Source organism: Nyctereutes procyonoides, unplaced genomic scaffold (genome assembly GCF_905146905.1).
Source record: "Nyctereutes procyonoides isolate TBG_1078 unplaced genomic scaffold, NYPRO_anot_genome, whole genome shotgun sequence".
Classification (NCBI taxonomy): Eukaryota; Metazoa; Chordata; class Mammalia; order Carnivora; family Canidae; genus Nyctereutes; species Nyctereutes procyonoides.
Genome location: NW_026575046.1, coordinates 68,986,850 through 69,010,026, shown reverse-complemented (window position 1 = coordinate 69,010,026; position 23,177 = coordinate 68,986,850). Strand labels below are relative to the sequence as shown.

The 23,177-nt window shown below is 41.4% G+C and overlaps 1 protein-coding gene and 1 pseudogene across 2 annotated transcripts in view; both read left to right on the top strand.

Moving 5' to 3' along the window:
• The first annotated feature begins 9,631 nt into the window (after nt 1-9,631).
• LOC129509585 (tubulin alpha-1A chain-like) lies at nt 9,632-10,921 on the top strand (annotated as a pseudogene).
• A 7,506-nt stretch (nt 10,922-18,427) lies between these two features.
• Nucleotides 18,428-23,177, top strand: part of SIRT1 (sirtuin 1) — a 30,831-nt gene continuing 26,081 nt past the window's right edge. The window contains exons 1-3 of one of the 2 annotated variants that reach the window (XM_055324904.1): nt 18,428-18,917; nt 20,646-20,762; nt 22,654-22,895. In XM_055324904.1, the coding sequence (XP_055180879.1) occupies nt 18,494-18,917; nt 20,646-20,762; nt 22,654-22,895 (783 nt within the window). In that variant the 5' untranslated portion in view covers nt 18,428-18,493. Of the gene's footprint in view, nt 18,918-19,008; nt 19,214-20,645; nt 20,763-22,653; nt 22,896-23,177 lie in introns of those variants that run through there. The other variant, XM_055324905.1, reaches the window with a different exon arrangement.

The window sequence follows — 23,177 nt, the reverse complement described above, 5'->3', positions numbered from 1 at the left end:
AAAAAATACATATCTTTAAAATTCTACTTATATACTAAATTATTTAGAGAAGTAATAGTTTGTATTTTAGGAATTTGTGAATTGATCTTATGAAAAATGAATGATTAAGTATTTTTTTGCTTCTCCATTTTTCTTTATTTTTTATTAAGGTATCATTGACATATTAGTTTCAGTTATATAATATAATGATACATGTATATATTGATACATTGTGAAATAATCATATGTCTTGTTAACATCTGTCATCCACACATAGTTACAGATATTTTTCTTGTGATGAGAACTTTCAAAATCTACCCTCTTAGCAACTTCCAAATATATAATATAATATTGTTAACTATAGTCACCATGCTGTACAGTACATTGCCCAGGACTTGTTTATTTTATCACTAGATGTTTGTATTGACCACCTTTAAAATCTTATTTGGCTGCTTTTAGTAACTTATTTTATTTTTTTTAATTTTTATTTATTTATGATAGTCACACACAGAGAGAGAGAGAGAGAGAGAGGCAGAGACACAGGCAGAGGGAGAAGCAGCCTCCATGCACCGGGAGCCTAATGTGGGATTCGATCCCGGGTCTCCAGGATTGGGCCCTGGGCCAAAGGTAGGCGCCAAACCGCTGCGCCACCCAGGGATCCCCCTTAGTAACTTATTTTATATGACAAATCTTTATAAAATTTTTTTCATTTTTAATTTTTTAAAAATTTAAATATTGTTGATATGCAATATTAGTTTCAGGTGTACAATATAATGATTCAATAAAATTAAATGTTACATTATGCTCACAAGTATAGCCCTTATAAAATGTTTTTATAATTTTATAAGTTATCACACTGTGTATTAACATCATTTCTTGTTAAGAAATGAGGACTTGGGGGGCATCCCTAGGTGGCTCAGTAGTTTAGCAACTGCCTTCCGCCCAGGGCATGATCCTGGAGTCCCAGGATTGAGTCCCACATCGGGCTTCCTGCATGGGGCCTGCTTCTCCCTCTGCCTATCTCTCTCTCTCGCTCATGAATAAATAAGTAAAATCTTTTTTTTTTAGTAAAATCTTTTTTAAAAAATATTTAAATGTAAAAACCAAGACAGCATAAGTTTTATTATATTGATTATACTTTGAAATGATATGATATTTTAATATGTTAATCTAAATAAAATGCATTATTACATTAATTTTGCCTGTTTTAATTTTTTTTAGTATGGCTACTGAAAAAATTAGAATTATGTATGTGACTCACATTCTATTTCTACTGGACATCATTACTCTGTACATTGGGCTAAATTTGGAATTTCAAAGTTTTGACAAAAATATATTCAAGCTGCTTAATAAGATAAAAGAATGTTACAAAAATGTATTGACTTAACAATATTTAATATTCTAATCTTTTTTTTTTAAAGATTTTATTTATTTATTCCTGAGAGACACAGAGAGAGAAAGAGGCAGAGACACAGGCAGAGGGAGAAGCAGGGAGCCTGACATGGGACTTGATCCTAGGTCCCCAGGATCACACTGTGGGCTGAAGGTGGCGCTAAACCACTGGGCCACTGGGGCTACCCATAATCTTTCTTTATTAAACAAAATGTCTCCTGTAGAAGAAAATTGGATACAATTACATATTTATTTGTCAGTCTTGCTGAATCTTCTCACAAAATGAGAAAGTGAATGACACTAATCATTGAGTAACAAATCTTTTTGAAGATCAAGTAGTTTCCAATTCTTTCCTTCCAAAATCCAAAGGAAGAACTAGTCAAATTGTCAGCTATTAGATCATTAAGAATAATTTTTGAAAATAGAAATTATGTGATTTTTGGCACATAACTAGGAAGAAGTTCAAAGAATTGGGTGACAGCAATAACAAAATTCCTTTCATTTTCAACTACTTAGGTATGTGTACAAGGTTTTTCAGAGCTGATTGATGCTGAACCTCTCTCATTCTAGTCATAATATTCATTCTGTAGATGCTTAAATTATTTTTTTGAAGAATTATTTATTTATTTATGATAGACATAGAGTGAGAGAGAGAGAGAGAGGCAGAGTATGTCACAGGCAGAGGGAGAAGCAGGCTCCATGTGGGAGCCCGATGTGGGACTTGATCCCGGGACTCCAGGATCGCGCCCTGGGCCAAAGGCAGGCACTGAACCGCTGAGCCACCCAGGGATCCCCTAGATGCTTAAATTAATTGAAAAAAAAAGTCATACTGATTTGTGTCATTAGGTATACAATTCCAATATAAATTTTTTCTTAATAATTATCAGAATTGGGTAGCATGGGTTGCTCAGCAGTTTAGCACCTTCAGCATGATCCTGGAGACCCAGGATCAGGTCCCACGTCGGGCTCCCTGCATGGAGCCTGCTTCTCCCTCTGCCTGTGTCTCTGCCTCTCTCTGTCTCTCTCTGTGTCTCTCATGAATAAATAAATAAAATCTTTAAAAAATAATAATTATCAGAATTATATTGTTATTTTGTTAAATTGCATAATAATAATGCTAGCAATAGTTCATTCCAGAAGAAATGTTTTTAAAACTCAAGTGTTTTTTTTTTCTTTTTATTTTTTAATTTATTTTATGATAGTCACAGAGAGAGAGAGAGCAGCAGAGACACAGGCAGAGGGAGAAGCAGGCTCCATGCACCGGGAGCCCGACGTGGGATTTGATCCCAGGTCTCCAGGATCGTGCCCTGGGCCAAAGGCAGGCGCCAAACTGCTGCGCCCCCAGGGATCCCCTCAAGTGTTTTTTTTTAATGAAATGTGTGTGTGTTTGTGTGTATATATATATATATATATACACACACACACATATATAAATAAATAATACAGACATACAGAGATGTGATATGGGATCAATCCATAAAATACTTCAAGAGTTCTGGTTTCTGGTCCTGGCCAAGATAGAGTAATCCCACTACAGCCCATCTTTCTCAATGATTACAACTAAAAATTCTGGACAAAATATAGAAAGTAACTACTTGAGGACACTTAAAACATAGTAGCAGGTAGATTGGGAAGGGGAACCAAAGGGGAAAGACATACACAGTTTCCAATATTTTTCCTCTTTTATCTCTTTGCTTTGACTCCAAGATGGCTATAGCACATAACAGCACAAGTGGTACAGGCATCAAAACCTAGAGAAATACTGTATTTCTGGTCAGACGACCAGGAAAGAGGGTTCCTGCAAGCAAGAGAGTGTGGAGGAATCTTTCTTGTTTTTTCCTTTTTTTTTTCTTTTGCCTGACCCCAGGACAAACCCAGTCACAGAGCTGTATTGTAGTGGCAGTGGCACAGCCTTTTAAAATGTCCAGCAAGAGGGGTGCCTGGGTGGCTTAGTTGGTTCAGTGTCTGACCCTTGATCTCAGGGTTGTGAGTTCAAGCTCCAAGGTGGAGCCTACTTGAAAATAAAAAATAAAATAAAATAAAATAAAATAAAATAAAATAAAATAAAATCTCAGATGGGATGCCTGGGTGGCTCAGTGGTTGAGCGCCTGCCTTTGTCTCAGGGTGTGATCCTGGGATACTGTATCTAGTCCCACATTGGGCTCCCTGTGGGGTAGCCTGCTTCTCCCTCTGCCTGTGTCTGTGTGTGTGTGTGTGTGTGTGTGTGTGTCTCATGAATAAATAAATAAATCTTTAAAAATAAATAAATGAATAAAACTCTCAGTGCACCTTGGTAGCTCAGTTGGTTAGGCATCTGCCTTCATCTCTGATCATGATCCCAAGGTCCTGGGATAAGGCTCCCTCATTAGTGGGGAGTCTGCTTCTCCCTCTCTCTCTAACCCTACACCCTGCTCATGCTCTTGCTGTATTTGTCTCTCAAATGAATAAATTTAAAAAAAATCTAAAAAACAACTCTCAGCAAAATAGGGATAAAAGAAACTTCCTTCTCCTGAGAGAGAAAGTCTACAAAACATTGCAGCTAATATTACACATAATAGGAAAGACTAAATATTTCTTCCTAATATATGAAGAAGACAAGGATGTCTGCTCTCATTACTCACATTAAACATTGTATTGGAAATTATAACCCATACAATAAGGCAAGAACAGGAAAAGGCAAACCGATTTGAAAAGAAAGAATAAAACAGTCTCTAATCTCAGATAACGTGATTGTCTATGTAGACAATATCAAAAAGAATCTACTAAAAAGCTGTTAGAACCAGGGGTGCCGGGGATCCCTGGGTGGCTCAGTGGTTTGGCGCCTACCTTTGGCCCAGGGCGCGATCCTGGAGTCCCGGGATCAAGTCCCACATCAGGCTCCTGGCATGGAGCCTGCTCCTGTGTCTCTGCCTCTCTCTCTCTTTCTCTCTCTCTCTATCATAAATAAATAAATAAATCTTTAAAAAAAAAAAAAAAAAGAACCAGGGGTGGCTCAGTTCATTAAGCATTTGCCTTTGGCTCAGGTTGTGATCCTGGAGTCCTGGGATGGAGCCCCGTATCAGGCTCCCTGCTCAGTGTGGAGCCTGTTTCTCCCTCTCCCTTTGCCCCTCCCCCTGCTCATGATCTCTTTCTCTCAAATAAATAAAATCTGAAAACAAAAAAGCACCTCCTAGAACCAGTGAGTTTAGTAAAGTCATAGATTACTAGCTTAACATTAAAATTCAAATGTTTTTTTCTTTTAAAGATTACTTACTTCTTTATTTTTATTTAACTGAGAGAGAGAGAGAGAGAGAGAGAGAGAGCGAGTGCGCACCTGCACAACTGGGGGTGGGGGGGACAGGGAGCAGCAGGCAGAGGGAGAGGGAGAAGCAGGCTCTCTGTTCCTTGGGGTCATGACCTGAGTGGAAGGCAGTGGCCCCATCAACTATATTTTTATATTCTAGGAATGACCAATTAGAATTTGAAATTTTAAAAAGTACCCATAGCCTACCAAAAATGAGATATTTAGGTTTATATCTAACAAAATATGTGCAAGATCTATATACTGTGGGACGCCTGGGTGGCTCAGTGGTTAAGCATCTGCCTTTGGCTCAGGTCATGATCCCAGGGTCCTGGAACTGAATCCTGCATCAGGCTCCCTGCAAGGAGTCTGCTTCTCTTCTCTGTGTCTCTCATGAATAAATAAATAAAAATCTTAAAAAAAAAAAAAAACTAGCCCAAATGAAGTGGACTTAAATGTAAGTGAACAACTATAAAACTTCTGGAAGAGGACACCCCGGTGGCTCAGCAGTTAAGTGCCACCGTCAGCCCAGGGCCTGATCCTGGAGACCCAGGATCGAGTCCCAAGAGTCCCACGTCAGGATCCCTGCACGGAGCCTGCTTCTCCCTCTGCCTGTGTCTCTGCCTCTCTCTCGCTCTTTCTGTGTCTCTCAAGAATAAATAAATAAAATCTTAAAAAAAAAAAAAAAACTTCTGGAAGAAAAATGTAAGAAAATATTTGTGGCCTTTGGTTAAGCAAAGAGTTAGATATAATACCAACAACAAAACTCATAAAAGAAAAATTTGATAAATTGATCCTTAGTAATATTAAAAAGTTCTGCTCCATAAAGAGATGCAGGGTTTTTTTTTTTAATATATATATTTTTATTTACTTATGATAGTCACAGAGAGAGAGAGAGAGAGAGGCAGAGACACAGGCAGAGGGAGAAGCAGGCTCCATACACTGGGAGCCCGATGTAGGATTTGATCCTGGGTCTCCAGGATCGCACCCTGGGCCAAAGACAGGCGCCAAACCGCTGCGCCACCCAGGGATCCCAAGAGATGCAGTTAAGAGAATGAAAGACAAACTGCAGACTAGGATGAATATTTGCAAATCACATATCCAACAAAGGACTTTAATCTGAAATATATAGAGATCTTATAAGATACAGCAAAACACTGTGACAAAAAAAGCCAAGAATAGGGATCCCTGGGTGGCGCACCAGTTTGGCGCCTGCCTTTGGCCCAGGGCGCGATCCTGGAGACCCAGGATCGAATCCCACGTCGGGCTCCCGGTGCATGGAGCCTGCTTCTCCCTCTGCCTGTGTCTCTGCCTCTCTCTCTCTGTGTGTGACTATCATAAATAAAATAAAAATTAAAAAAAAATAAAAAAAAAGCCAAGAATATACAGTAGGGAAAGAATAGTTTCTTCAATAAATGGTATTGGGAAAACTGGACAGCCAGATGCAAAAAATAAAACTGGACCACTATCTTTTACCATACATAATTTCAACTCAAAATGGATTAAAGACTTGAACATAAAACTTAAACCATAAACTTCCTAGATGAAAACATAGGGGGAGTAAAGCTCCTAGACAACAGTCTTAGAGATGATTTTTTTTAAAAGACTTTATTTATTCATGACAGACAGAGAGACAGAGAGAGAAGCAGAGACATAGGCAGAGGGAGAGGGAGAAGCAGGCTCCATGCAGGGAGCCCGATGTGGGACTCGATGTGGTACTTCATGTGGGACTCGATCCCGGGTCTCCAGGATCACACCCCAGGCTGAAGGTGGCGCTAAACCACTGGGCCACTGGGGCTGCCCTAGAGATGATTTTTTTAGTTTTGACACCAATAGCAAAGGCAACAAAAGCAAAAACAAACAAGTGGGACTATATCAAACTAAAAACCTTCTGTATAGCAAGGAAAACCATCAATGAGATGAAAAGGTAACCTATGGAATAGAAAAAAAATTCATAAATCATATATCTGATAAGAGGTTACTATCCAAAATATGTATTTAAAAAAAGTAAAAAGGGGGATCCCTGGGTGGCACAGTGGTTTAGCACCTGCCTTTGGCCCAGGGCGCGATCCTGGAGACCTGGGATTGAGTCCCATGTCGGGCTCCCTGCATGGAGCCTGCTTCTCCCTCTGCCTGTGTGTCTCTGCCTCTCTCTCTCTCTCTTTGTGTGACTATCATGAATAAATAAAATCTTTTTTTAAAAAAAAGTAAAAAATAAACTCATAAAACTAAAAAGAAAATCCCACAATTTATTTTATTTTTATTTTTAAGAGAGTTTATTTATTTATTCATGAGAGACACAGAGAGAGATGGGGCAGAGACATAGGCAGAGAGAGAAGCAGGATCCATGCAGGGAGCCTGATGTGGGACTTGATACCAGGACCCAAGGATTATGCCCTGGGCTGAAGGCAGGCGCTCAACCACTGAGCCACCCAGGAGTCCCCTCTGCCCATTTTTAATTTTTATTTTATTTATTTTTTTAAAAATTAATTTATTATTTTTATTATTTTTTAAGATTTTATTTATTTATTCATGACAGACACAGAGAGAGAGAGAGGCAGAGACACAGGCAAAGGAAGAAGCAGGCTCCATGCAGGGAGCCTGACATGGGACTCAATCCTGGGTCTCCAGGATCACGCCCTGGGCCAAAGGCAGGCATCAAACCCCTGAGCCACCCGGGCTGCCCCACCTCTGCCCATTTTTTAATTCAGTTGTTTGTGAGGGGACGTCTGGGTGACTCAGCAGTTGAGTGTCTGCCTTTGTCCTACCATGTGGTCCCAGAGTTCTGGGATTGAGTCCCACATCGAGCTCCTACATGGACCTTGCTTCTCCCTCTGCCTATGTCTCTGCCTCTCTCTGTGTCCCTCATGAATAAATAAAATCTAAAAAAAAAAAAAAAAAAAAAAAAAGAGAGAGAGAGACTGGGCAGAGGATCTGAATAGATATTTTTCCAAAACAAACAAACAAACAAAAAAAACATACAGATGGCCAAGAGGTACATGAAAAAGTGTTCAATATCACTCTCCATCAGGGAAATGCAAATCAAAACCACAAAGAGATATCACCTCACACCTGTTAGAATGACTATCATCAAAAAGATAAGCAATAGGGATGCCTGGGTGGCTCAGGGAATAGGGACACCTGAGGGTCTGCCTTCGGCTCAGAGCGAGATCCCAGAGTCCCGGGATCGAGTCCTGCATCGGGCTTCCTGCATGGAGCCTGTTTCTCCCTCTGCCTATGTCTCTGCCTCTCTCTGTCTCTCTCTGTGTCTCTCATGAATAAATAAATAAAATCTTAAGAAAAAGATAAACAGTAATAAGTGTTGGGGATGTCTGGGTGGCTCAGCGGTTTAGTGCCTGCCTTTGGCCCAGGCTGTGATCCTGGAGTCCCGGGATCAAGTCCCACATCAGGCTTCCTGCATGGAGCCTGCCTCTCCCTCTGCCTGTGTCTCTTCCTCTCTCTCTCTCTGTGTCTCTCATGAATAATAATAATAATAATAATAATAATGTTGGCAAAGATGTGGAGAAATGGGAACCCTTGTGTACATTTAGGAATGCAGCTACAATAGAAAACATAATGGATGTTCCTCAAAAAAGTGAAAATAGAACTAACAAATAATCTAGCAATTCCACTTTTGGATATTTATCCATAGAAAATGAAATCACTATCTCAAAAGGTATCTGCGCACTCATATTCACTGAAGCATTATTTACAGCAGCAAAAACAAGGAAACAACCTAAGTGTTCACTGAGGGATGAATGGATAAAGAAAATGTGAAAATATGATATTTGTGGAATATTACTCAGCCATAAAAAGAAGAAAATCCTGCAACAACATGGATGGACCTTGAGGATGTTATGCTAAATGAAAGAAGTCAGAAAAAAGATTAGTATTGTAGGATTTCATTTACATGTGAAATCTAAAACCAAACCAAATTTTTTTTTTTTTAAGATTTCATTTGTTTATTCATGAGAGACACAGAAACACAGGCAGAAGAAGAAGTAGGCTCCCTGCAGGAGCCTGATGTGGGACTCGATCCCAGGATCCTGGGATCACGACCTGAACCAAAGGCAGATACTCAACCACTGAGCCACCCCAGCGCCCCCAAACCAAATTCATAAAAACAGAACAGATTAATGGTTACCAGAAGCAGGTGGTAGGCAAAATGAGTGAAGGTAGTCAAAAGGCATAAACTTCCAGTTATAAGTCCTGGGGATATAATGTATAGCATGGTGACTGTAGTTAACAAAACTGTATTATATATTTGAAAATTGCTAAGAAAATAAATCTAAAAGTTCTAGGATCACGCGCTGAGCCAAAGGCAGATGCTCAAATGCTGAGCCACCCAGGTGCCCCTAAAAGTTCTCATCACACACATACATGCAAAATTTTGTGACTTTGTATGGTGGTAAATGTTAACGAAACTCATTCTGGTAATCATTTTGGAATATATGCATATATCAAATCATTATGGTGTACACCTAAAACTAATACAATGGTATATGTCAATTATAGCTCAGTAAAAAAAAAAGAGAGAAGAAAACAAACAACCCAATTCAAAGAACAAGACTGATAAATTAGCCTACATAAGATTAAGGCTTTTGTTCATCAAACGACACCATAGAAGAGGTGGATCCATTCCATTGAAAGCTAGATAGAAACTTTTTTTTTAACTTTTTTTTTTTAAGATTTATTTACTCATTGTGAGAGAGAGAGAAGGCAAATGGAGAGACAGAGAGAACCTCAAGCTGACTCTCTGCTGAGCATGGCACCCGATGCGAGTCTTGATCTCATGACTGTGATCATGACCTGAGCTGAAATTAAGAGTCAGATGCTTAGCTAACTGAGCCACTCAGGAGCCCCTGGAAACTCTTTACAAAGTTATAATGAGTGGACTTTCCCCTACATTGACTACCTGAGTCACACTACGAGAAGCAACAATGTCTCCACCATCTGCTCAGTAGCCACAAAGCAGCAACCATGTGTGAATGAATCTCCATCCATGTTGGCCAGGCTGGTGTCCAAATTGGTAATGTCTGCTGGGATAAGACCATTGTGGGAGGAGATGACTCTTTTAACACCTTCTTCAGTGAGATGGGTGCTGGTAAGCATGTGCCCAGGGTGATGTTTGTAGACCTGGAACTCAGAGTCATTGATGAAATTTGCATTAGCACCTACTGCCACCTCTTCCACCCTGAGCAGTTCTTCATTGGCAAGGAAGATGCTGCCGATAACTATTTCTGAGGGCACTACATCATTGGCAAGGAGATCATTGACTTTGCCTTAGACCAAATTTAGAAACTGGGCAACCAGTGCACAGGTCTTCAGGGCTTCTTGATATTCCATAGCTTTGGAGGGGGGAATTGGTTCTGGGTTCACCTCCCTGCTGATGGAATGTCTCTTTCGATTGTGGCAAGAAGTCCAAGCTGGACTTCTCCATTTACCCAACTGCCCTGGGTTTCCACAGCTATCTTTGAGCCCTACGATTCCATCCTCACTGCCCACACCACCCTGGAGGGCCTTCATGGTAGACAATGAGGCCAACTATGACATATATTGTAGAAACCTCCATATTGAACTTCCAAACCACACTAACCTAAATAGGTTGATAGGTCAAATTGTGTCCTCCATCACTGCTTTCCTCAAATTTGATGGGGCCCTGAATGTTCATCTGAGAGAATTCCAGACCAAGGTGGTGCCCTATCCCCACATCCACTCCCTCTGGCCACATATGCTTCTGTCATCTCTGCTGAGAAAGCCTCCCATGAACAGCTTGCTGTAGCAGAGATCACCAATGCATGCTTTGAGCCAGCCAACTGGATGGTGAAATGTGACCCTTGTCATGGTAAATACATGGCTTCCTGGATATTGTACCATGGTGAGGTGGTTCCCAAAGATGTCAATGTTGCCATTGCCACCGTCAAGATCAAGCATACCATCCAGTTTGTGGACTGGTGCCCGCCTGGCTTCAAAGTTGGCATTAATTGCCACCCTCTCACTGTGAGACCTGGTGCAGACCTGGCCAAATTACAGTGAGCTGTGAGCATGCTGAGCAACATCACAGCCATTGCTGAGGCCTGGGCTCATCTGGACCACAAATCTGACCTGATGTATGCCAAGTGTGCTTTTGTTCACTGATAGGTGGCTGAGGGCATCGGGAACAAAGAGTTTTCTGAGGCCTGTGAGGACATGACTACCCTTGAGAAGAATTATGAGAAGGTTGGTGTGGATTCTATAAGAGGAGAAGGTGAAGAAGAAGAAGAATACTAATGTTAAAAATGTCACAAAGGTGGGACACTTGGGTGGCTCAGTCTGTTAAGTTTTCAGCTCTTGATTTGGGCTTAGGAGGTCAAGATCTCAGGATTGTGAGATCAAGCCCCAAGTTAGTCTCTGAGCTCAGTGGGGAGTCTGTTTGAGATTCTCTCCCTCTCCCCTCCACTTGTTTGCTCTCTTTCTCTCTCAAAAAAATAATTCTTTTTTTTTTTTTAATAATTTGGCACTTGACTATCATGGCACCCTCTTTTTTTTTAAGATTTATTTATTTATTTATTTATGATAGACACACACACACACAGAGAGAGAGAGAGAGAGAGAGAGAGAGAGAGAAAGAGGCAGAGATACGGGCAGAGGGAGAAGCAGCCTCCATGCCGGAAGCCTGACGTGGGACTCGATCCCGGGACTCCAGGATCACGCCCTGGGCCAAAGGCAGGTGCCAAACCGCTGAGCCACCCAGAGATCCCCAATAATTCTTTTTTTTAAAAAAGATTTTTTTTCTCTCTCTTTCCCTCTGCTGCTCACCCCACAACAACAACAACAACAAAAATATCACAAAGGTACTGCTTTTACAGGAAGACTTATTCTGTTTTGAACATTGAAAATTTATACTCCAGTTAATTTGTATGTGGCAGCATGTACTCTCATATACAATAACTGACCTATACTTTAAAAAATGATGATTTGTTACAGACGCAAATTGTGCATTTCTCTGGAGGGTCTGAATAAAGTATTTCATGTCTTAAATGGAAAAAAAAACTTATAATGAGTGGATCCTCATCATCGTCTTTTGTTTGCCCTCAACTTTATTCTGTCACCTTGAAGGATATAATTTCCCAGGATTCCTGGTTTGTAGCCACTTGACTCTTTTTAGGTAGTTGAATGGGACAAGGAGCAGTGTCTATTCCAGGACTGGCCCATAAAACCTTTCAACAGATATTAGTTACTTAATTTCCTTTGCCTGTCCAGTGGCAGAGCTACAAGATAGAACTCTTGTTCACTTTCCAAAGGAAAGTTGACTCCAAAAGCCACCTGATGAAGAGCAGTGGTATAGGATTGTTATATGAATGAGAAGTAAGTTTTGTTGCACGTAGCCATTGGAATCCATGGATTATTAATATAGCAATTAGTCTACCCTAATACAAATCTAACAGTGGCTTCCTTACTATGTTTTTTTAGGACCCTAAATCTTCTTAGTGATGTCTTGAGAAATGTTGTGGTGGGAACTTGGGTCGTCTGCTTCAAAGAGAACAGCCTTCTTTTTATGTATTTAAGATATGTAATATATGACATACTAACACATGTATGTGTTACATGTGTTACACATGTACATACTAACGCATGTATGATATTTAGTGATGCACATGGTGAAGGCTTCAGAGCACACAAAAGATTTTACAGTAAAAACAAAAACAAAACTCCTTTATACCTTTGCCTTTCAGTCTCCCATTTGCCCCCCCAGAAGCAATGCCTGGGAGTTTACCCATTTCCTGAGTTTAAGTGATAATTTACCTACATATTAACATATGTACTGGTTAAATGTTTAACCAGTCCCTCACTCATGGACAATTAGTGTATTTCCAACTTTTTGCTAACAAAGAATGGCACAATGAATGTTCTTGCATATATGTTATTTTACATGTATGCAAGAATATCTCTAAAATATATTTCTAGAATTGGAATTGTCAGATTAAAAGGCATATGCATTTTACATTTTTTAAAAATATTTTATTTATTTATTCATTAGAGAGAGAGAGAGAGAGAGAGAGAGAGAGAGAATATGAGGCAGAGACACAGGCAGAGGGAGAAGCAGGTTCCATGCAGGGAGCCCAATGTGGGACTCGATCCCAGGTCTCCAGGATCACACCCTGGGTTGAAGGTGGCGCTAAACCACTGAGCCACCCGGGCTGCCCTGCATTTTACATTTTGATAAATAGTGCCAAATTGCCCTCCGTGCGGTTGTACCAATTTACATTTTTTTTTCGAATTTACATTTTTACTATTACTATACAAGTGGGCCTGGCTCTTCACATCCTTTTTTTTTTTTTTAAGATTTTATTTATTTATTCATGAGAACACAGAGAGAGAGAGAGACAGGCAGAGACACAGACAGAGGGAGAAGCAGGCTCCAAGCAGGGATCCTGACGTGGGACTCAATCCTGGGTCCTCAGGATCACGCCCTGGGCTGAGGGCAGTGCTAAATGCTGAGCCACCCGGGCTGCCCACTTCACATCCTTTTCAATGTAACATATGGTCACATTTTGATTCCTTACTACCTTGATATGTGAAAAATAGCATTTCATTGTGAATTTATGAGTGAGGTTTTACATCTTTCACATATTTATTTCTGTCTTTCCTTTCTCTTTCACATGTTTAAAAGCTACTTGTGGGCACCCGGGTGGCTCAGTGGTTTAGCACCGCCTTCAGCCCTGGGTATGATCCTGGAGACCGAGGATCGAGTCCCACATCGGGCTCCCTGCATGGAGCCTGCTTCTCCCTCTGCCTGTGTCTCTGCCTGTCTCTCTCTCTCTCTCTCTCTCTGTGTGTGTGTCACTCATGAATAAATAAATAAAATCTTAAAAAAAAAAAAGCTACTTGCATTCCCTTTTCTGTGAACTCTTTATCTTATTGTTGAAAGTCCTTTAATACATATTAAAAGAAATGTATCTGTATTTTGTAATAGAGTTAAGATCATTGAACAGATAAATTCTGCTGCTAAAAACCAAAGTTTGAGAATCACTCCCTATGCTACTTTTCTTTTTTTTTTTTCTTTCTTTTTTTTAAGTAATCTCTATACCCAACATGGGGCTTTGAACTCACAAGCCCAAGATCAAGAGTTAGGTGCTCTACCAACTGAACCAGCCAGGAACCCCACTGCCTATGCTACTTTTTAACTCAACCTTGCTAATAAAAGCTTGCCCCTTCATCCCCTTGGGAATCTTTGTCCCTTAGAGTCTCAACCAGTACTACTTGTCCTTGTGGTTGAAATCCTAGACAAAGTTTCCCAATTGTGTCACTGCTCTCATTTTGGCTGGAAAAGTCTTTGTTGTTGGGGGCTGCCCTCTGTATTAAAGAATGTGTAGTAGTATCATTAGCCTCTATCTGCTGAATGTCAGTAGTCCATCCCTCCCTCCTCCATGGAGTTATGACAACCAAAAAAATGTCTTCAGATTGTCAAAATTCCTCTGGAGGATAGGGGGTAAAATTGCCCCAGTTGAGAACCACTGGTCTAGGTCTTTATATTGTTGGAGGAAGGCAGGCTGCACTACTGTTACTATTTGCTTTAGTTTGGATATCCCACACATCTACCCAAATGGTATTTGATAATGTATAGAATACTAAGTTTTGCATGGAAGTACAATACTTATGTGATAAACTAATCAAAAAGACAAAATAAAGGGGCACCTGGGTGGTTCAGATGGGTGGGCGTATGCCTTTGGCTCAGGTCATGATCTCCAGGTCCTAGGGTCCAGCCCCACAGTCAGGATCACAGCTTGGTGGGGAATCAGCCTCTCCTTCTCCCCCTGCCTGTGCTCTTTTTGTCTGTCTCTCAAATGAATAAATAAAAAAAATCTTTTAAAGAAGACTAATATACACGAAACCATCAAATAACATCTGCCAGATTTGTGGTTATACCTAGCAAATTTAAAAACAAGCAATAGAAGACAGGAAAGTCAGCCACCACTTAAACCTCAGAGGGTAGGAGGGGCTTGATGAAATCTCCAGAACCCAGAGTGTAGCACTCAGGTTGTAGGTTTAAGATTTTATTTATTTATTCATGAGAGACACAGAGTGAGAGGCAGAGACACAGGAAGAGGGAGAAGCAGGCTCCCTACAGGAAGCTCAGTGGGGGACTCGATCTTTCGACCCCAGGATCAGGGCATGAGAGAAGGCAGATGCTCAACTGCTGAGCCACCCAGGAGTCCCTAGGTTGTAGTTTCAAAAAATGGTTCCATTTTTCTTTTAATTATTATTTATTTTAAATTATTATTATATTGACTAGTAAATCAGTATATATCACACTTATTATATATTACACAAATTATTATATACTATATTTATTATATCTATATATTATATTTATAAAATTAAATATTTCATTAAAAATCATTTACTTATATATATAAATGCTCATTTTAATGTGTGAAATTTTAGCAAGGAACATTTATTGATGTGTCCTCGATTCTTTTATGCCTACCCTCTCTGTCAAGGATATTAAAAAGTTAACATTTTGACAAGTAACTTTCTATACTTTTCCCAAGCCTCTAAACCCATATTTATAAATAGGGCTTATAAATAGGTTTGTGTATAGGTATATAGAGGTTTTAAAAATAAGGGGTAATTATTGAATAAAAAAAAAGATCAGGAGCAGCCCGGGTGGCTCAGGGGTTTAGCGCTGCCTTTGGCCCAGGGTGTGGTCCTGGAGACCCGGGGTCAGGCTCCCTGCATGGAGCCTGTTTCTCCCTCTGCCTTGTGTCTCTGCCTTTCTCTCTGTGTGTCTCTCATGAATGAATAAATAAAATCTTTAAAAAATAAAAAAATAATAAAAAGATCATAATATACACTGATACTCTGATAGCAATGCACACCTATGAGAGTATCAGTTTCTCCATAGCTTGGTAAGCAATAGATGGTAACAATAAAATTTGTTTGATTTACCTATTAAGAAGTGAAAAATGGTACCTCACTTTACTTGCATCTCTGACTTCTAATAAATTTGAACATATTTTAAATTTTTGGATAGTCAAATGTATATTTTATTTTTTTAGATATTGTATTTATTTATTTGAGAGAGAGACAGAGATAGCTAGAAAGAGCAAGAGCAGGGAGCAGAGCTCCACTGAGCAGGGAGCCTGACATGCGGCTAGATCCCAGGACCCTGGGATCATGACCTGAGCCACCCCGGTGAACTCTCTCAATTTTTTTAAACATAAATTGTTTTATTTTGTAGGTTTTTGTTGTTCTTGTTGTTAAGTAATCTCTACACCCAAGCTGGGGCTTAAACTCAGAACCTCAAGATTAGGAATGCCTGGGTGGCTCAGCAGTTGAGCATCTGCCTTAGCTCAGGGGGTGATCCCGGGGTCCAATGATTGAGTCCCACATCAGGGAGCCTGTGTCTCCCTCTGCCTATGTCTCTGCCTCTCTTTCTGTGTATCTCTCATGAATAAATAAATAAAATCTAAAAAAAAAAAAATCCCAAGATTAAGAGTTACATGCTCTGTTAACTGAGCCAGCCAAGTACCCCAAATTTTCTCCCAATTTTGATGGGATACTGACTCTAAACATTTCATATATTACATTCCCACCAATGTGGTTGAGAATCAATTTATGAAATATTTTATAGGGTAAGGAAGAGAAAGTAGAGAACATGTACTGAAGAGTATCAGCCAGGAATGGTGAGGTGCCTATGTAGTTAGGAATTGGGGAGAGTGTTGGAGGGAAGATTCAGTCACCAATTGGTTAGAAGGCATCAATCTGAAGGAACACTTCAAATATGATTCCAGGGCTTCAAGAACAAAAGGGATCACTGTTGGAAATGAAAAGTGACTAGTATGGAAAGTTTCTCAGTTTAATTTGAAGTGCAACGACTTTTGGATTTAAAGATTTTTTAAAAATTTATTTATTTAAAGATTTATTTATTTTAGGGAGGGAGAGAGAGCACAAGCAAACACATATGTGAGCACCAGCACCAGTGAGCTAGGAAGGGGCAGAGGAAGAGAATCTCAAGCCTCCTCCAACGGAGTGGGGAGCCCCAGGTAGGGCTGGCTGTATCTCACCACCCTGAAATCAAGACCTGAGCAGAAACCAAGAGTCAGAGGCTTAACCAAACTACCCAGGCATCCCCAACTTTTGGATTTGGATGGGACCTTAGAGATACATTTCCAACATTCTTTTTTTCTTTTCTTTTTTTTTAAAGAATGAAGAAACAGGGTGCCCTGGGTGGCTCAGGTCATGATTCCAGGGTCCTGGGATCTAGCTTCCTGTTGGGCTCCCTGCTCAGCAGGGAACCTGCTTTTCACTCTCCCTCTGTTGCTGGCCCTGCTCTGCTCCCTTTTAAGCACACGCCCTCTCTCAAATAAGTAATTCTTTTTTTTTTTTTTAAGAAAGGAAATAAGTTGCTTGCCTAAATTTTCACAATTGGCTCAGTATAGGCAGGCCCCATGGTTTACTATAAACTTGGAGAGGTCCTTTAGGCAGTTTTTTTTTTTTAATTTTTAAAAAAGATTTTATTTATTCATTCATGATAGAGAGAGAGAGGTGGGGGGGTGGGGGGCAGAGACAGGCAGAGGGTTGAAGCAGGCTCCATGCAGGGAACCCGATGCAGGACTCTATCCCCGGGCCCCAGGATCACATACCCTGGGCAGAAGGCAGGCGCTAAACCACTTAGCCACCCAGGGATCCCCAGTTTTTTTTCCTTTAGATAGTCCTAAGGCCACACTGCACAGGTGGTAGATGCCCTACCAAATATTGGCTCTAGATCTGCCATGTATTATTGGAGTCTTTAGTTAAGGCTAGATGTAGAGTGACAGTGCTCTGGAATTTCAGGAAAGTGGAAAGTAGAAGGGCTTCTAGTATGCAAGGAACTTCATTCATTCATTCATTCATGGACTGGTATTTTTGAGCTCCTAGGTACTCCTCACTTTATATCTATCTTATAGCTTATCAGTATAGGTCTTACAACCCTACAAATGTTACCATTTTAAAGATGAGAACATTGCCTATAGAAAGGCTAAGTTGCTCATGCTAGTAGGTAAGAATCTCAAATTCCAACCCAAAGTCCCAAGCATAGACCCGCCAAGTCATGTTCATTCTGCTCTCTGCGTATGGCCCACTTGACCCGATGCGTTCAGAGAAAGGAATTCAAGACACCTTTGGAGCCCAGGTGGTGCCAGAAAACAAACAGGCTGATCCCCAGCGCCCCAGGTCAGGGGTTTTCAGGGGGAGCACATGCCTTTAAGGATGACAATTTACACCACCCTACAAGTGATGGGGGGGGGGAGGGCAGTCAGCTGGAGACAGGAGCAAGAAGTAGGAAAAGGAGCCAAGAGGAGCTGCCACACTGGCGTGAGGGTGAGGAGTGAACTCTCTTATCCTCTACTTACGCTGGGGGACGCGACTATCCAGCGTGCGAAGCTCGGCCTTGGCCAGCTTCATTCCTCATCGTTTCTCAGGAACTAAGTTTTAACCCTTTACCTTAAACCTAGAAAAGGCTAAAGCAAGCAAGCCGTGCGCTTCAGACTTCAGTGGAAACTCGCAGGGTGAACCAAAAACTTGGGCCGGCCGGGCGACAGCGACGCGAGGCCGGTTTCGGAAAGCGGCCGGGAGCCTGCCGCAGAGGGGTGGGGCCGCGCTTCCTCCCAGCCCACGCCGCCTCCGCCCGCCACGTGACCCGCCGTGTTGTGGTCCGGCCCGCGTGGGTGGCGGGAGCGGCGGGAGGGCGGGGGCGACGAGGCCGGGTCACGTGACGGGGTTTAAATCTCCCGCAGCCGGAGCCGCGGGGGCGCCAGTGCCGCGAGTCGAGCGGGAGCAGAGGAGGCGAGGGAGGAGGGCCAGAGAGGCAGTTGGAAGATGGCGGACGAGGCGGCGCTCGCCCTTCAGCCCAGCGGCTCCCCCTCGGCGGTGGCGGCCGAGAGGGAGGCCGCGTCGCCGCCCGCCGGGGAGCCGCTCCGCAAGAGGCCGCGGAGAGACTGTCCTGGCCTGGGGCGGAGCCCAGGCGAGCCCGGCGGGGCGGCCCCTGAGCGCGAGGTGCCGGCGGCGACCGGGGGCTGCCCCGCGGCGGCCGCGGCGCTGTGGCGGGAGGCGGCGGCGGGCGGGGAGCGGGAGGCCCAGGCGGCGGCGGCGGCGGCGGCCGGAGAAGGAGACAATGGGCCGGGCCTACAGGGCCTCTCCCGCGAGCCGCCGCCGGCCGACGACTTCTACGACGACGACGACGACGACGACGAGGGCGAAGAGGAGGAAGAGGCGGCGGCGGCGGCGGCGATTGGGTACCGAGGTGCGCAGGGCGCGGGCGGCTGGGACTGCGCATCCCCTCCTCCCTCTCTCGGGGCCCCTTGTGGTGTAGGGCCTTGGGGGCTCCGGGGGGCCGGCTGGGGGCTCAGGTCTGGCCTGCGGCGCCCCCTTCCCTCCGCGGGCCTCGGCTGCGCTCCTCCCCGGCTGCCGGCCGGGCTGCGGGAGCGGCCCGCGCACCCCCTCCCTCCGCTCCCTTTTTCCCTCCCTCCGCCGCCCGCCTGCGCGGCTTTGCGCTTTGCGCAGCCGCCGGGCCGCGAAGCTCCCGCAGTTGGTTTTAAAGTAAGTTTCTCTCTCCTCCTACCTACTCTCTTAGCTTATTGCCTTTGTTTAACATCTTTCGCTTTTCCGTACCCCCGCTTCCTTGCACACGTAAGTCTGCAACTTTTGCCCGTCCCTTTTCATCAGCCTTTTGCAGTTGTCTTTGCAAACTGATACACCTGTGCAATTCACGGCTTTTTTTTTTTTGAGGGCCTTTATTTTTAAATTTTAAGGAGCAAAGCTCTTTCTAAAGTCATAACCCACAAAATTTGAGAAGCATCGCTAAATTTCTGAAATGTTGCGATTAATGCTGCGTTTTGGGAGAGTGATAGTACTTTAAGACTAGTTAAGTAGGCTTTTTTCTTTTCTTTTTTTAAAATATAAGATTGTATTTATTCATGAGAGAGATAGAGAGGCAGAGACATAGAGGGAAAAGCAGGTTCTCTGCGGGGAGCATGATGGGGACCTGATCCCAGGACCCCGGGATCACGACCTGAGCCAAAGGTGGACTCTCAACCAACTGAGCCATCCAGGCGCCCCAATAGTACTTTTTTTCCTAATTCTATATACTTAGAATGTTTTTTAGATTAGATATAATTTTGCGTGTATGTGCGTATCTGATAACCCTGAAACACAAACTGATTTTTTTTGTTGTTATGTTAAAGCAGATGTGTTGTGTATGTCATACCATCTTTGAGAGTTTTCATATTTTTCAGTCTGAGGAGTTTCTGTCGTGGATGTTCGTCTTTACCAGTAAATTCAATCTGGAGCATTTGATCATAGAAGTGCATTAAGTTCTTGATTAGTAAATCACTTATTGATTTCTGTAAACAGTTTAATATGGGAAACGAATAATGCAAATATATCTTTGGAAGTCTAGTATTATGTAAGAGAAGGGCAAATAATTGTCATGAATTTGAATGATTTCTGTTACATTTTTGACCAGTTTCATGAATACCCATTACTTGTGATCAATAAGTTCAGTTTAGATTATTACTCTGTGTTTTGATTAAGTAAACCTAACTTATTTCTAGATTTTCATGAGCTGAAAGTTTTAAGATTCTGTGCAGAATGTGTAAAGAAGAGGATATATGGCTCTTAGAATCGTGCAAGCTGACCCAGTAGGCGGTTTTTAACCTAGGTACTATGAATGAATGTTCAGTGGTTTATTCAGTGAAAGTCATTGCATCATAACTGTTACAGATTTGTATACATTTTATTTTATTTTTAAAGATTTTATTTATTCATGAGAGAGAGAGGCAGAGACACAGGCAGAGGGAGAAGCCGGCTCCTTGGAGGGAGCCCGACGCGGGACTCGATCCTGGGTCTCCAGGATCACGCCCTGGGCTGAAGGTGGCGCTAAACCGCTGAGCCACCCGGGGTACCCAGATCTGTATACATTTTAGAGGCAGATTATTTCATCAGCCTTTAGTTACTTTGGTTTCTTTTGCAGATAACCTTCTGTTTGATGATGAAATAATCACCAACGGTTTTCATTCCTGTGAAAGTGATGAGGATGATAGAGCCTCACATGCAAGCTCTAGTGACTGGACTCCAAGACCCCGGATAGGTACAGTTTCAGAGCTTTAGAGAATAATGTCTTTTTCTTTTTTGTATTTTTTTATGTCAATTAAAAATACAGTTTTCTGTACCCTTATAACTTGATGAGGTTTTTAGGTGCTTCTTGAGATTTAGTGTCAGCTTGTGTTTCTACGGAAGGTCTAGTACTTTGTTCTTTTTGGTTTTAAACAGTTTAATAAGCCCCTGGAAGCTGGCCTCTGGTATTTCTCAATCAGGTCCTTCTCACACCCCAGTTCTTTTCACTTGTACCTCTCTGTGTGGAGTGCTTTTTCTCCAGCCGTATCTTGCACTCTCTCAATTCAAGTCTTTTTTTTCCCCTTAATACTTAATCACTTTTTTTTTAAAAGATTTTATTTCTTTATTCATGAAAATACACGGGAGAGAGAGAGGCAGAGAAGCAGGCTTCATTCAGGGAGCCTGACATGGGACTCGATCCCGGGTCTCCAGGATCAGGCCCTGGGCTGTGCTAAACCGCTGAGCCACCCAGGCTGCCCCTTAATCACTTTTTAATAAGCTCTGTGTCTTAAACATTTCTTGTTATTTCCTGTACTAGAATGTAAGCCCCACAGGGGCAGGGATTTTTGACTGGTATAGTGTTTTGTCAGTATTTAGCAAAGTGCCTGGCCCACAGTTTGTGCTCAATATTAAGTATGTTGTTGAAATGGGAAAGTATTTTGAAGTAGAGAACACCATGAGATTTTTATACCAAAGTTATAACATGATCATATTGAAAATGGTCTCTTTCTTTCTTTTTCTTTTCTTTTCCTGAGAATGGTCTTTTTCTTAATGTGCTCTTCTTCTTTTAAAAGTACCTTGACTCTTTAAACAGTGGTGATTAGTTCCTCCTTAGTGTCTGTAATGTTCACTTTATTTTTGGTTTTCTGAAACTAGGAAACTAAAAAATTTCAGGGTAAAAATTAATACTCAAAACATCGGTATGTCATTTTGGGAGATGGGTTAAGATCAAATTAAAGATTGTTACTGGAAGAAAAAAAGATTGTTACTGGAAAATTTTAAAAAGTAATTATGTATAGATTTCCTGTGGGCTTTTGGGACTGGTACCTTTTCCTTTATTGATTGGTAAAACTGATTTGTAGAACTATTTTGTACACACTGTTATTAGTGTGTATTCTATGGTAAAACTGATTTGTAGAACTATTTTGTACACACTCTGTTATTAGTGTGTATTCTAGATCTTAGCCATAGAAATTTAATTCTGGTAGGTTTTTTCTCTTATTCAATATTGTACTAGAGGTTCTAAATATTACAATAGTCAAAAACAAAAGGAATCTATTAGAAAGGCAGCTATAAAGCTGTTATTTGCAATAGACAAGATTAAGTAGAAATTTTGATGGAATGTTAAAAAAAAACCTACTAAAATTAAGTGATTAGAGCACCCCTATACGGGTACATGATCGTTATTTCATATTTCAGGGAAGACTTATGTGAATTAATAACTGACACTTCCAGACATTAATTACTTAGTAAATGAAGGTGATTATTACCAGTATTTGAATAATTAGTGTTGTAGTCTTTTGACCCAAATCAACTTAACATACTAAATTTTTAAGTATCACATGACAAATATTTTTTTGAAAGAAAATATTAAATGATCTGAAGAGTAAATTATAGTTTTATTTTTAGAAACAGGAGAGAAGAGGCTGGATTTAAGAGCTCTAAGGGCAGGTACAACTCTTGATTTGATCTCCCTAATTTCCTTGGGAGAGAGTAATCACTAGCTCTGAAAAATGAAATACCCATGTATTTCATTTTCCTTGCAAAAAAACTAAAGATTGCTAATTCATTACTTTAGGAAAAAAATGAGATTTTTGAATGACTTAAAGGTGGATTAGATCTAATTCTTTTCTCTCTTTATGTAGGTCCATATACTTTTGTTCAGCAACATCTCATGATTGGCACAGATCCACGAACAATTCTTAAAGATTTACTACCAGAAACAATTCCTCCACCTGAATTGGATGATATGACACTGTGGCAGATTGTTATTAATATCCTTTCAGAACCACCAAAAAGGAAGAAAAGAAAAGATATTAATACAATTGAAGATGCTGTGAAATTACTGCAAGAGTGCAAAAAAATAATAGTTCTAACTGGAGCTGGGGTATGTAAGATGTAATAAAACACTAGTAAAAGGGCGAGGTGGTGTGTGATTTTTTTCTTAGCCTTTTCCAAGTCAGAAACATTTTTTGTTTAGAAGAATTTATCCTAACATAATGGGAATTTGCGTTTGGAAACCATGAAAAGTGCTGCGGCAGTTGTTAAATTGGTTCATTTCTTTAAAAACTTCTGCAACAAACTTAGGAAGTATTTCTGTTTGTTAACAGTACATGGAGTTAGGGAAGGGTTTTTTACTTATAGTATTCTGCTACAGCTCCTAAAGGAG